At 33.1% G+C, this 15,736-nt stretch overlaps 1 protein-coding gene across 4 annotated transcripts in view; it reads left to right on the top strand.

Annotated features, from left to right (window-relative positions):
- Positions 1-3,902: 3,902 nt before the first annotated feature.
- The window catches only part of LOC139526291 (AP-3 complex subunit delta-1-like), a 38,838-nt gene continuing 27,004 nt past the window's right edge, over positions 3,903-15,736 (top strand). For 3 of the 4 annotated variants that reach the window (XM_071321443.1, XM_071321429.1, XM_071321423.1), the window contains exons 1-9: positions 3,924-4,137; positions 5,407-5,502; positions 6,797-6,877; positions 8,206-8,286; positions 8,677-8,784; positions 9,326-9,455; positions 11,113-11,252; positions 11,693-11,766; positions 14,340-14,389. In XM_071321443.1, coding sequence (XP_071177544.1) covers positions 4,042-4,137; positions 5,407-5,502; positions 6,797-6,877; positions 8,206-8,286; positions 8,677-8,784; positions 9,326-9,455; positions 11,113-11,252; positions 11,693-11,766; positions 14,340-14,389 — 856 coding nt within the window. In that variant the 5' untranslated portion in view covers positions 3,924-4,041. Of the gene's footprint in view, positions 4,138-5,406; positions 5,503-6,796; positions 6,878-8,205; positions 8,287-8,676; positions 8,785-9,325; positions 9,456-11,112; positions 11,253-11,692; positions 11,767-14,339; positions 14,390-15,736 lie in introns of all 4 variants that reach the window. The other variant, XM_071321437.1, reaches the window with a different exon arrangement.

The following is a 15,736-nucleotide window of genomic DNA, read 5'->3' as shown; positions in this document are numbered from 1 at the left end:
CCTTTCTTTTGTGTTTAAATTTCATAGAGATCCATTCACTTAACCTAAAGTTATTATCCGGAAACCAAGTGTCTTCGGGCGACGCTGACGACGACGACGACGACAACGTGATACCGATATACGAACGCAAAATATTTTTGCGGTCGTATACAATAAGTGTTAGGCAATATTAGTTCATAACAACAGTTTGTTGAATTCAATCTAAAGCAGTCACTTCATTGGCAAATTTCGTGTGACCTACCGAATTCGACTATTTACCAGATTTGTAATAACATAAGCAACACGACGGGTGCCATGTGTGGAGCAGGATATGCTTACCCTTCCAGAGCACCTGAGATCACCCCAAGTTTTTGGTAGGGTTCGTGTTGCTTAGTCTTTAGTTTTCTATGTTGTGTTTTGTGTACTTTTTTTGTATGTTTGTCTTTTTCTTTTTTAGCCATGATAGCATTGTTAGTTTATTTTTGATCTATGAGTTTGATTGTTCCTTTTGTGTCTTTCGCCCCTCCTTTACTTCTTGTCAGATTTGTTCTAATTGCTTTAATTTCAGAGATATAAACCAAAAACTTCAGTTTACCCCTATGTTTTATTTTTAGCCATGACGGCCACGTTGGCAGACAGGCGCGGTCGTCGGACACATTTTTTTTAACTACTGTAGTATATACTACGGTACCCAATGATGATTGTGGCCAAATATGGTCAAATTTGGCACGGTAGTTTAAGAGGCAAGATTTTTGTAAACGTTAACGGACGACGACGGACGACGGTCGCCAACTGATGAGAAAAGCTCACTTGGCCCTTTAGACAAGGTGAGCTAAAATAAAAAGAAGATTAAACAATAATAAAATATAACATTATCATCTATATTAAAGGAGATGTTGAATGAATGCCAATAAGACAGCTATCCAACGTAGTCCAAATGACTTAGATTAAAATAAGTATAGGTCACCGTATGGCCTTCAACAATAAGCAAAGATCATACCGTATACTTAGCTTTCCTTTTACACCCTGACATGACAAAACTTGAACTTGAACAAACAAACAAACAAACAAAACCAACATAATCTATGACAAAACAATAAACGAAACATCTATTTTCGCCGAAGAAAGGATATATAATCATCGCAAAAGACAGAGTGCACTTTATCATTAATTTTGGTATGAAAATGCCATGAAAGCTCATGGGTCAAGGTACATAGTAAAAGTACTGTCGTACAGTTTGCTCTTATGACTGAAGGACTGATGACGAGACGATGATGGCTGCTAAACGTCCATTGGCATATTAAAATGCATCTTCATGACGATGTTTATGTCATATGCATATTTGCCCTGCTTTGTGGCGTATTACTTCTTTCATGCTATAAACGCAGTTTCTGAACGACAAGCTGATCCGGATATTTAACGTGCTAGCTCACAAGGTATTAATCCACAGGAAGACATAACACCTTACCTGGACTCATTAATCTGGCTCCGAGCCAACCAGTCTGCTCTTCAATTGACTCCTTAATTTCAATTCTAAAGTCTTTGGTTTGACCCAGTCGGCTTCGAACCTACGACCTCCCGAACTCGAGGCGAACACGCTACCACGAAACCACCGAGGCGGTTCAAAGTCGCATGATTTGTGCATAGGTTTCTTGACGATGAAATAAATTATACTAACACGATCAATAATCCCCCCTCACATAAAAGATGTCGGAGTGTTGTTGCAATTGTTGTTTTATATGAATTGATTTTATAATTGTATACAAAAAGATCTTTTGCATCGTTTCTACCAAAACTATATCACAAAAATACATTAAAAAAGTGACACAAATCTTAAAATATAAGACTTGTACTTATAATTCAAGTATATATGTATATACGTTTCCATAGCATACATAATTTACAGATTTCCGTCTGCCGGAAACAAGTCAATATTGATGTTTCTCAAACAGTCCAGTGAAAAACAAACCTACAGGAGAAATACTTTCACGAGAATAGAAAAACAATAAATGTAAAACTAAAAAAAATATACAATATCATTATGAAATATAAAAGGAAATGAAATAGTATATGCGACTGTCATACAAGTGAGAGATTCAGCTCGCTATAGCATCATCGAGTCAAGTTTAGATTAATCCACCATGTTCTACATAATTGCTTAAAAACTCAATTTCGAATAATTACATTAGATGCATGGTTCATTATGAAAGTCCCAACGTTATTGTGACTGACTTACAGCAATCTCTCATCCTTCTGAAATTAAGATTCATTACACAATGTAACATTCATGATGACACGAGGTTCCACAATAAAGTGCACTTGTAGGCAAATTAAAGAAAATTTTGATAGAAATCGTGAATTCATGATCATAGCTAAATTATGTAATTATTATAAGTATTGAGTGTTTCTTTTTTTAATTTCATAGGGTTGTAAAAACTTTGACCGTGCGGCACATTTTTAGAATGAAGCGGCGAACGAAATGTACTTCGGCAACGTTTTTACACCCCAATAAATTTACAAAAAAAAGCATTCAATCAGTCTGAAATAAAATTGGACTCCCATTAAATAGGAGAGTAGAATATACTGGGGTGCTAATGCACAACTTATAGAGAATAACAGACACAAGTTTGAAACCTCTACCATCCATACACCCTTGTATGTTTTGTATATATATATAATTATATAGATCTATGCCACGTTTTTTGTCACTTAAGGGACTTGTCATTTTTTATCTGGGAGGGGGGGGGGGGCTGGTAAAAATACAGGGGGGGGGGGTCAAGTTTTTTCTGTATGTGAAAAAGGGGGTTCAAATTTTTTATAAATCCAAAGTGTGTGGGGGGATCAATATTTTTTACACATGGAAATATTAAAGTATTATTACTATGACACATTCCCCATTTCCATTCTCAATTTCATTTCACATACTCAGTCAAGAGACAAAATATCAACGGAAGAACACCATAACAATCAAATCGAAATATATTTTTAACACCATTCATATACAATTAAGTAAGACATCACAATACTTTGGTGATGTAGGAAGCTGCATATGTGCTTCATAATCCCAATAATTCAGTCGTTATACATGTATTTCACTCACTCACTTTGATCACTAAATTAAAAAGCATTACTGCCAAATTTTGTTTTAATCAGCTTATAGTTTGAGATAAATTAAGTAGAAATTAAAACGAAATCTACAGTGATTTGTGCAAAATTTTGTCCAAAAATACAAATCACGCTATATCATGAAAAAATATAGTGTAAAGTAATAAATTCTGCAATAAATGATTAAATATTCATCTAATCTGCATACAATCAGTTGAATATTAATACAAAAGATGATTCTGAGATGATGAAAACAATAAATGCATCTTTTTGTTTTCAAAACAAGATCCCTTTGGGTCCATTTATACCTCTAACTCCCTCAACATTTGTATTTTTTAGGCTAGTAAATCAAAATTTTGAGGTTACTATCATACATAATATTCATATTGTTCAAGCTGAAAGCATGAACTATTCATATAACATTAAGTGACCCAATTGAGCTTTCAATATGGTCTTACATGTGTACATAAAATTTAAGATTAAGCAGTGTTCAAGAGAGGAACATATAACATTCAAAATAACCAACCCCAGCTCCCAGGTAAAAAAATGATAAGTCCCATACAGAATCTGAATACGGATAATTTACGAAATCGGCTTCTGGCAAGACATCATAGTTTCCAAACGAAAATAAAAGTCATCAACTAATTACTATTAATGAATTTAGACATTTATTAACTCCTGTACCTGGCTGGTGTTTTTGTAAGATCTGTTTTCATTGTACAGTGTTAGTTAAAATCGATACCAGATCATATCATAGTACTACCAGGAGGTTGAAACTACCTTTATATTTCAAGGAAACATTTCCGGATAATGACCGGTTTCAATCCAGTGGTTATAATAAATTTCCCACGTCAACATCTCACATGATTTAGATGAGCTCCATTTTGATCATCATCTCGGCAATATTTTGTGAAGCTGGATGACATTGGCTGGTAGTTGACTAACATCAGATAGCCAATGGCGTTAAAGAAAGTGAAAGGAACCCTTGAAAGGGTGTTAGACAAAAATTTGCAGGATTTGGTTCGAGGAATCCGCAATCATAAAGAAAATGAGGTGGGCCGGGAAATAAATCAATATCAATTTGATGCTTGAAATCAAAGTTTGTTTACACATAAGGGGCGTTTTTAACTGCATATAATACTGAACGTTAATAATGTCGATGTTTAGCTAAATAAAATTACCAAGATTTGTTTTCTGTTACTATCCCATAAGCTTTATCGGTGTTTATGGCTCAATATTTCACAACTAGGCACAGTTGATACCCAAGTACTGTTGTGTCTGTTACTGTTTAGTCTTCCTTGCTCAACTTCCAAAGAATATTCAGTAATTTATGTATAAAATTACCTTTCTGTAGAATCATTGTTTACTGTTCAATTGAACTGATACCAAAAGCACAGGAATGCACATACAAAAATGTGAGGGATATACATTTATGTCAATGAGATGTAGCAATCAAAGGATAATAATACAGAGAAAAAAACTCAGAAACAAAGTCTAAATGTAAAATCCATTCACCTGCTGGTATGAGGAAAGTGCTACTGAACAATATGCCAAAGGATAACAATAACAATGGAATTTGTATGCTTGCTTTATTTGTCATGCTTGTGACCTGCAAATCCATGTATGTGTTGTATATATATTATTATGTTATTTAAAGATTTCTCCCATTCCAACACAAGTTCTTGCAACAGGAAGTTTTTCATGGCCATACATGTACATGAATTAAACACACAAACCATCCTGCCATTTGAGCGCCTTTCAGGATAAAATTAAGCTATTATTTGACACCACAAGTGGCTTATTATCTCCCTTATTTCATGAATATAGTACAATGATATCATATGTAATTTTGGAATCAGTCAGTGTAAGATAAGCTTTCATCTGATGCAGTCTGAGACCAGAATTATTCATTTACAAGATGAAACTATTTTTTCCCCCAATTCTCTCATCAAAATTAAATTCCAGATACATGTAGTGGAATTTGGCCAGTATTTATTTCTACTGTTATAGTCTTTTTCATATATATATATATATATATGTAAATATATCTATATAAATTTTTGTACATTTTGTTGTATGTGCATGTGAGTGCTACATTTACGTTTCAATACAAGAAATTGTGGATTCATTAACTAATCTGGTAATTCATAGGTGAACCAAGAATGTTCTATACTGTTGGATCTAACTTTGACAAAAACACAAAAATCAAATATTTAAAAATATTCAATTGTTTCATAATCCATATACATGTAAAATAGCATCCACAATATTAGATAATTCAAAGAGCCCTAAAACATTGATTTTTTTGTTTTATAATTTCAGGCAAAGTACATAGCTGAGTGCATTGATGAAATTAAACAGGAATTGAAACAAGAAAATATTGCTGTCAAGGCAAATGCTGTCAGCAAGCTATCATATGTAAGATACATGGCACGGATGAACATATATGTAGTGGGACATTTTGTCATCATTAATCCACTTATCTGTAATCCTTATTCCTTTGGGCTAGCTTTCAGACTCCATCTATAACTTCACCCTACTGTCAAAGATTGCATAGATGCTTAATTGGTTTAGATGCTACCAACAGTTAAAGCGATCATGGCCACTGTTAACGTTCTCCCCAGGCCATTTTAGCGTCGCAGCACCGAAAACTACGCATTAACAGACTATTTGTTAGATAACTTTGTTAAAAATAGATATCATTTTGATAAAAAGAAACAACTGTGACTAATTCATTGAGTACCATGAACCAATATATTTCATAGACATGATAAAGAAATAGTTTTTGAATTTAAATTTATTGCTATTTGAAGGATACTTTCTCTTCCCTTTTTTTCTTTTGATAAGAACCAGTTTTTTCTTAGATATTTAGTGTAATTGTATCTATACAGGTTGCACTATAATAACCCAATCATTCATTTAGTTGGGTAGGTAGGGTAACTTGAACCGCACATATATTTTTATTTGGCTCAAGAGTTGAAAAATAATTGAGTAACTATAAATGAATATAGAAAACATAAACTGAAAATACTGTCATCATGGTTATAGTTTAATTGTATTCTCAGTAAAGATATCAACAATATAAACACACAGAATAGGATGGAATAGAATATTTTATTCACCAAATGAGAGCCTATAGCATACAAACAATATAATGCATTTTGTAATAAACAATAACATATATAACATAAAGGAAATAGAGAATCACCACGATGCAATAGATGACATTGAAAAAAATACAGTTTTTTTTTTTTTACGTCAAATGTTATGCTATCCAAAATTTCTGGGGAGAACACTGATGGCCAGAAAATACTTTTTTCGATTTGTCCTTTTTTCTTATTTATTGTAGGACAATATATATACACACTGTACAAGAGATTAATATTTGGATTTATAAATGAGAGAGTCACTGATTACATTTATTTGGAAAACAGTAATTTTAACTGTTGGTAACTTTATTACAGCCATTGTAATTGTTAGTAATAAAACCTTTCTCTCTGCCATGGCCATTTACATTTATGATCTTTTCATTATTTGGTTATAACGAAAGGTAACAATTCATTTTTCAACAGAGCAAAACTTTGTTTCAACAAAAATATTAAAATTGGTTTGCAAAAATTACCAATTTTCTTAATTTATGATAAATGTTCATTTCTGAATTCTTAGTGATGTTTTAATAGAAAACTAATAGTTGAACTTGTTTTAATTACAGCTACAAATGATTGGTTATGACATCAGCTGGGGAGCGTTTAACATCATAGAAGTGATGAGTTCTGGCAAATTTACTTTTAAGGTAACTAGAGGCTTAGTTATGCTTTTAACAATTTTAAGTAATAAAAAAAACTAGATTCTTTCTTAAAACACAAAAGATGGCCTCTGAATGAGTGGTCTCATTTGTTCAGAATCTGTTATCACTGAGATTGTTAGTTTATATCCAATTCATTACTGGTGTGTTTGACATCAATATTCATTAACTTTTAGGACACCTGTTTTCCATCTGAAAGTCTTGGATCTCTATTCCTCCACCAATAAAAAGTGGCTGCCACAATATAGCCAAGATTGCTTAGTGTTGTTAAACACTAATCAATTGATCAAAAACAAACCATTAATCTCTTGCATATACATTTCAAACACTGAGAAAATGATGCTCACCATTTACTGCTTATTTCAGTGGGTCTTACTCACCATTTACTGCTTATATCAATGGGTCATACTCACCATTCACTGCTTTTATCAATGGGTCATACTCACCATTCACTGCTTATATCAATGGATCATACTCACCATTTACTGCTTATATCAATGGGTCGTACTTCACCATTTACTGCTTATATCAATGGGTCGTACTTCACCATTTACTGCTTATATCAATGGGTTGTACTCACCATTTACTGCTTATATCAATGGGTCATACTCACCATTCACTGCTTATATCAATGGGTCATACTCACCATTTACTGCTTATATCAATGGGTCATGCTCACCATTTACTGCTTATATCAATGGATCATACTCACCATTTACTGCTTATATCAATGGGTCGTACTTCACCATTTACTGCTTATATCAATGGATCATACTCACCATTTACTGCTTATATCAATGGTTCGTACTTCACCATTTACTGCTTATATCAATGGGTCATACTCACCATTTACTGCTTATATCAATGGGTCATGCTCACCATTTACTGCTTATATCAATGGATCATACTCACCATTTACTGCTTATATCAATGGGTCGTACTTCACCATTTACTGCTTATATCAATGGGTCGTACTCACCATTTACTGCTTATATCAATGGGTCGTACTCACCATTTACTGCTTATATCAATGGGTTGTACTCACCATTTACTGCTTATATCAATGGGTCATACTCACCATTCACTGCTTATATCAATGGGTCATACTCACCATTTACTGCTTATATCAATGGGTCATTCTCACCATTCACTTCGTATTTCAATGGGTCATACTCACCATTCACTTCATATGCTCACCATTTACTGCTTATATCAATGGGTCATACTCACCATTCACTTCATATTTCAATGGGTCATACTTACATTCTATCAATCTTTTATTATATATAAAAAAAATGTTTGAATTTTTATTACAGAGAATTGGTTACTTATCAGCATCACAAAGTTTTCATGATGGTACAGACGTTCTCATGCTGACAACTAATATGATTAGGAAGGTGTGTATTAAAACAGATTAGCTAATCATGTACATGTAGTGATATATTGTTGTATAATAAAAACAGCTTAAAGTCATCCAAAATTTGATAATTTTTTCATATAAAAAATGGTTTATAAGAAATGGTTACTGTGGTTTCGTTATTATTTGAAGGATACCAATTTTTCGTGGGTACAGGTGAATCACAAATTTAAATGTTCAACGAATGAAAACATTTATATAGGCTTTTTTTAATGCATACTTAACAAAACCACAAAATCAAATATCCAAGGAAATGCAAATTTTCCTCAATCCACAAAAAATAGTACACACGAAAATAAATGAATCTACAGTATTGAAATGGCCAGTGCAGCAATAATTATATATAAATGTATGTATGTCTTCATTACAGGACCTTAATAGTCAGAATATGTATGATGCAGGAGTAGCCCTTTCTGGTCTGTCATGTTTTGTCACACAGGACCTAGCCAGGGATCTTGCAAATGATATCATGACATTGGTAAGTCTGTAAATAATTAGACAAACAAGACAAATTAAAATTCTTGGTTCATTTTCACCTAAATTGGATATTTAAATGTTCCATCTCTTGCAATTTCCGTTCCTGAATTATTCCTATTCTGTGTGGGTCACATTTATGATTCAGCATGCTTGGAATATGATTTATTACTATTGACTTTTTCTCAATCTTTCTAATCATTTCTAACAATGGGGTATGGGCTTTGCTCATTGATGAAGACCCTTCAATGACCTATAGCTGTTAACTTCTATGTCATTTGGTCTCTGGTTGAGAGTTGTCTCATTGGTAATCACATCTTTTTTTTTTTTTTTTTTTTTTTTTTTTTTTTTTTTTTTTTATCTAATAACACTTTTTAAGTTGGAACATCTAAAGATGATATTTGGTCAGAGTAACACCTTTGGGATGTTACAGAACAACAGAGTTTCTACCTTAACATTTTGGATTTTGGATAAATCTTGTCATGCATTTTTACAAAATATATATTTTGAGTAATGGAATATGAAGATTTTCTTCTTCTTTCTAGATGACATCAACTAGACCTTACTTGAGGAAGAAGTCTGTATTAATCATGTATAAAGTGTTCCTACAGTTTCCAGAAGCCCTCAGACCAGCATTTCCAAGACTGAAAGAAAAGTTGGAGGATCCGGATCCAGGTACTGATTAGTTCCAAAAATATTTAGACAAACATATATTGTGTTTTATCAGAGAAAAGATGCAATGTAATAGGAGAAAAAAGCGGTAGAAAACTTTAGGTTAATTTTTGCTTTACTCAATTATACATACTGTAAACTTTTTTTATTTCATAATAGTACATATTTGAACATACACAATGTTGTTTTATGGTTCATTTGTTTATGAGTAGTATATGGATACACAATGAGACAGCAACCCAACAATACATAAGAAATAAGGAAAGACATCATTATGCCAATTTATATAAGTTATCGTGCATCACATTGATAGCTAAATGTACAGTGTAGTTGTAAGCTCACTTAAAATTTCTTTTTGTCAAAACTCTGGATATGAGATTTTTGCACCATCATTTGTTATTTGTGAGGAGAGAGTCATTGGTGGCCTTGAGATTTTTTCTACTCTAAATCAGGTTGTGAGGAGAGAATCATTGGTGGCCTTGAGATTTTTTCTACTCTAAATCAGGTTGTGAGGAGAGAATCATTGGTGGCCTTGAGATTTTTTCTACTCTAAATCAGGTTGTGAGGAGAGAGTCATTGGTGGCCTTGAGATTTTTTCTACTCTAAATCAGGTTGTGAGGAGAGAGTCATTGGTGGCCTTGAGATTTTTTCTACTCTAAATCAGTTTGTGAGGAGAGAGTCATTGGTGGCCTTGAGATTTTTTCTACTCTAAATCAGTTTGTGAGGAGAGAGTCATTGGTGGCCTTGAGATTTTTTCTACTCTAAATCAGGTTGTGAGGAGAGAGTCATTGGTGGCCTTGAGATTTTTTCTACTCTAAATCAGGTTGTGAGGAGAGAGTCATTGGTGGCCTTGAGATTTTTTCTACTCTAAATCAGTTTGTGAGGAGAGAGTCATTGGTGGCCTTGAGATTTTTCTACTCTAAATCAGGTTGTGAGGAGAGAGTCATTGGTGGCCTTGAGATTTTTTCTACTCTAAATCAGTTTGTGAGGAGAGAGTCATTGGTGGCCTTGAGATTTTTTCTACTCTAAATCAGGTTGTGAGGAGAGAGTCATTGGTGGCCTTGAGATTTTTTCTACTCTAAATCAGTTTGTGAGGAGAGAGTCATTGGTGGCCTTGAGATTTTTTCTACTTTAAATCAGGTTGTGAGGAGAGAGTCATTGGTGGCCTTGAGATTTTTTCTACTCTAAATCAGTTTGTGAGGAGAGAGTCATTGGTGGCCTTGAGATTTTTTCTACTCTAAATCAGTTTGTGAGGAGAGAGTCATTGGTGGCCTTGAGATTTTTTCTACTCTAAATCAGGTTGTGAGGAGAGAGTCATTTGTGGCCTTGAGATTTTTTCTACTCTAAATCAGTTTGTGAGGAGAGAGTCATTGGTGGCCTTGAGATTTTTTCTACTCTAAATCAGGTTGTGAGGAGAGAGTCATTGGTGGCCTTGAGATTTTTTCTACTCTAAATCAGTTTGTGAGGAGAGAGTCATTGGTGGCCTTGAGATTTTTTCTACTCTAAATCAGTTTGTGAGGAGAGAGTCATTGGTGGCCTTGAGATTTTTTCTACTCTAAATCAGGTTGTTTGACACATTCTACATGTCCATTCGCAATTCTAGGAATATAAATAATTTAAACTATTTGTAAAATTATTAACACTTTTTTTTAATTTCCAGGTGTACAGTCAGCAGCTGTGAATGTAATCTGTGAACTTGCAAGAAAGAATCCTAAAAATTACCTGTCATTAGCACCGCTATTCTTCAAACTAATGACAAGCTCTACAAACAACTGGGTTCTTATCAAAATCATTAAACTGGTAGGTACATTTTAAACAAATAGACAATGATAATTTCGTGAAAATTTAAGCATACACACACACACCACACATATATATATATATTTCCATATCAGCATTATTATTAGGATAATGAAATACTTTTAAGATCAGACTTTCCTGAACTAACATAAATAATCAAGCTATATAAATTATGCACAGCCAATAAAAATTTGACTTATAAGTCATTATTATTACATAATTGTACACATTTATATTGTTCTTATATTCACAATATTTGAGTGATATTTGCCATAATTTGGAGAGATAAAATCCCTTAAAAATCTGCATTGACAATATTGATAGAAATATGAAATTATTTAAATGCAGAAATTGATGCCTGCAGACATGGTATGACTTAAATAGCAGACAAAGTAAAAAAGCATGATTCTAGTATTTGATCCTTTGTTTTCTGTTTACAGTTTAGTGCATTAACACCATTGGAACCTAGACTGGGTAAAAAACTGATTGAACCATTAACCAACCTAATACACAGGTATGTACGGAAATTAAAAAAAAAAAACTACATGTTGGTTTATCAAATTTTGTTTCTATGTTTGTTAAGTACTGAGTAAAAACCATGTTGCCTGAAAGTCAGATCATATATAGTTTTTATACGACCGCAAAATTTGAAAAAATTTTCGTCGTATATTGCTATCACGTTGGCGTCGTCGTCTGCATCGTCGTCGTCCGAATACTTTTAGTTTTCGCACTCTAACTTTAGTAAAAGTGAATGGAAATCTATGAAATTTTGACACAAGGTTTATGACCACAAAAGAACGGTTGGGATTGATTTTGGGAGTTTTGGTTTCAACAGTTTAGGAATTAGGGGCCAAAAAAGGGCCCAAATAAGCATTATTCTTGGTTTTCGCACAATAACTTTAGTTTAAGTAAATAGAAATCAATGAAATTTAAACACAATGTTAATGACTACAAAAGGAAGGTTGGTATTGATTTTGGGAGTTTAGGTCCCAACAGTTTAGGAATTAGGGGCCAAAAAGGGACCCAAATAAGCATTTTTCTTGGTTTTCGCACCATAACGTTAGTATAAGTAAATAGAAATCTATGAAATTTAAACACAAGGTTTATGACCATAAAAGGAAGGTTGGTATTGATTTTGGGAGTTTTGGTCCCAACAGAATAAGGGGCCCAAAGGGTCCAAAATTAAACTTTGTTTGATTTCATCAAAATTGAATAATTGGGGTTCTTTGATATGCCGAATCTAACTGTCATGACTGTGTATGTAGATTCTTAACTTTTGGTCCCGTTTTCAAATTGGTCTACATTAAGGTCCAAAGGGTCCAAAATTAAACTTAGTTTGATTTTGACAAAAAATGAATCAGTTAGGTTCTTTGATATGCTGAATCTAAAAATGTACTTAGATTCTTGATTATTGGCCCAGTTTTCAAGTTGGTCCAAATCGGGGTCCAAAATTAAACTTTGTTTGATTTCATCAAAAATTGAATAAATGGGGTTGTTTGATATACCAAATCTAACTGTGAATGTAGATTCTTCATTTTTGGTCCTGTTTTCAAATTGGTCTACACTAAAGTCCAAAGGGTCCAAAATTAAACTTAGTCTGATTTTAACAAAAATTGAAATCTTGGGGTTCTTTGATATGCTGAATCCAAAAATGTACTTAGATTTTTTATTATGGGTCCAGTTTTCAAGTTGGTCCAAATCAGGATCTAAAATTATTATATTAAGTATTGTGCAATAGCAAGTCTTTTCAATTGCACAGTATTGCACAATGGCAAGAAATATCTAATTGCACAATATTGTGAAATAGCGAAAAAAAATTAATTAGAGTTATCTTTCTTTGTCCAGAATAGTAAGCAAGAAATATCTAATTGCAAAATATTGTGCAATAGCAAGATTTTTTTTTAATTGGAGTTATCTTTCTTTGTCCAGAATCAACTTAAATCTTTGTTATATACAATATACAATGTATATTCACTTTTTACTACCAACTGATAAATTAAAATAATCTTTACTATTCAGTGATAACAAGCAGTTTTTTTACATCTTAATATTTTATGATGTATTTAAATGAGTAGTTATTGTTGCAAACTCCATTAGAAATTTTAATTGAGATTAGTTTTGGAATAAGGGAAAGGGGGATGTGATTAAAAAAATTGGGTTCAATTTTTCTCATTTGAAATTTCATAAATAAAAAAGAAAATTTTTCGAACATTTTTTTGAGAGGATTAATATTCAACAGCATAGTGAATTGCTCTAAGAGAAAACAAAAATTTTAAGTTCATTAGAACACATTCATTCTGTGTCAGAAACCTATGCTGTGTCAGCTATTTAATCACAATCCAAATTTAGAGCTGAATCCAGCTTGAATGTTGTGTTTATACTTGCCCCAACCGTTCAGGGTTCAACCTCTGTGGTCGTATAAAGCTACGCCCTGCGGAGCATCTGGTTTATCTATTGTAGAGAGTTCAAAGTCATACTTCTTGATAATGGGACATTATTTATGTCTGTAGAAAACTATACGTGACTTGCGTTGAATAGATTCACACTTGGTGTCTAGGACCTGGTTACACAGACATAGTTTAAATGATTGACACTTGGTGTCTAGGACCTGGTTACACAGACATAGTTTAAATGATTGACACTTGGTGTCTAGGACCTGGTTACACAGACATAGTTTAAATGATTGACACTTGGTGTCTAGGACCTGGTTACACAGACATAGTTTAAATGATTGACACTTGGTGTCTAGGACCTGGTTACACAGACATAGTTTAAATGATTGACACTTGGTGTCTAGGACCTGGTTACACAGACATAGTTTAAATGATTGACACTTGGTGTCTAGGACCTGGTTACACAGACATAGTTTAAATGATTGACACTTGGTGTCTAGGACCTGGTTACACAGACATAGTTTAAATGATTGACACTTGGTGTCTAGGACCTGGTTACCCAGACATAGTTTAAATGATTGACACTTGGTGTCTAGGACCTGGTTACACAGACATAGTTTAAATGATTCCCTACAAAACTTCATCTGAATTCGATATAAATAATATGTTTAAGGTTATATATTATACATTTCAGTACTTCCGCCATGTCTCTCCTGTATGAATGCATCAACACAGTGATAGCAGGTATGCTTCTTTTGGTGTTGTCAATTTATTAGAAAACCTTTTTATAGCATGTTTTATTTTATGTTGTAACTTAAATAGAATGAGAGACTATTAGAATAATAATTTGTTTACATTGATATACTTGCATAGGAGAAACTATATATTACTTTTTTCAAACTGAATTTGTACTATGAATGTATGAAGAATATATATGTAGGATTCAGAGGTGCAATGGGGATGCTGAAGTGTGATGGTCTACGAGGAAGTGTGATGGGCTGTAGGCTGATGTGCGATGGTCTATTTAACGTATGATTGTTAGTTTAAAATCTACAGATGTGCAATTATCACCAGAAGTAGATTTTTTAATAGTTTGTATAAATAAATTTATATTCATGCATTTTTTATGGGCCATGGCTGTCTTTGGTTCAGTTGCATACAAAATAAGAGATCGTTCTCTGTGATTTTCTGCATGTGGAAATAATTCTGCATTAGCATTTTATCTATACGTCGTTTCTCTCATGAGTTCTCCATTTATCGTAATAGTATAAGGAAGAGAGTCTGTCTGTGTATCTTTAGAGAATTTCATGCTCAATTGTATGTAAAACAATAAACCTTTTGTAGATTTTGAAAAAAAAATGCTGCAGAAGATTAAATTTCCCCTATATTTCAATTTTACCATTCCCTGTAGTTTTAAAGTTTATAAGCCCCTTGTCAAGATAAAACCTGGAAAACTGCTTCTAAGATATTAATGGACATCTAAATCAACATGAAAAGCACAGCAAATGTAGTTTGTGTAGACCTTCGCACTTCAGTGTGACAACCATCGACTTTGGCGTAGCTGTCAACATGATAATGACACCATCGCACTTCAGCGTGATTTAAAACTCACGTCAGCATCAAACCATCGCACCTCCACGTGACCATCACAGTTTGGAGTACCATCGCAGTTCAGAGTCCTGCATATATATTTATCATGTGAAATGTCTTTAAATAGTTTGAAATATTGTTACAACTATTCATATTGATATTTAGGCTTAAGATGTGTCAACAGTCTTGTCATAAATGTTATATATATACATGTAATGTTTGCCACTGGACATTAAACCAACAAGAATCAATCAGTCATGTTATAGTCAGTGAATCCAGAGTTTGTTTTTTAAATATTCTTTATAGAATCAATCAGTCATGTTATAGTCAGTGAATCCAGAGTTTGTTTTTTAAATATTCTTTATAGTTGCACACATTTGTTTTGTTGTAACATGTTATTGTGTGTCTGCAGTGATTTAATTTCCAACTTCTGCACCTTTTCCTATTAGAACTTAAAAACAGTTTATCTTTCTTGTAGAAGTTATGCTTTTTATCTTTTTT

Source organism: Mytilus edulis, chromosome 1, assembly GCF_963676685.1.
Source record: "Mytilus edulis chromosome 1, xbMytEdul2.2, whole genome shotgun sequence".
NCBI classification, from domain to species: domain Eukaryota; kingdom Metazoa; phylum Mollusca; class Bivalvia; order Mytilida; family Mytilidae; genus Mytilus; species Mytilus edulis.
This window is presented reverse-complemented; position numbering and strand designations above follow the sequence as displayed.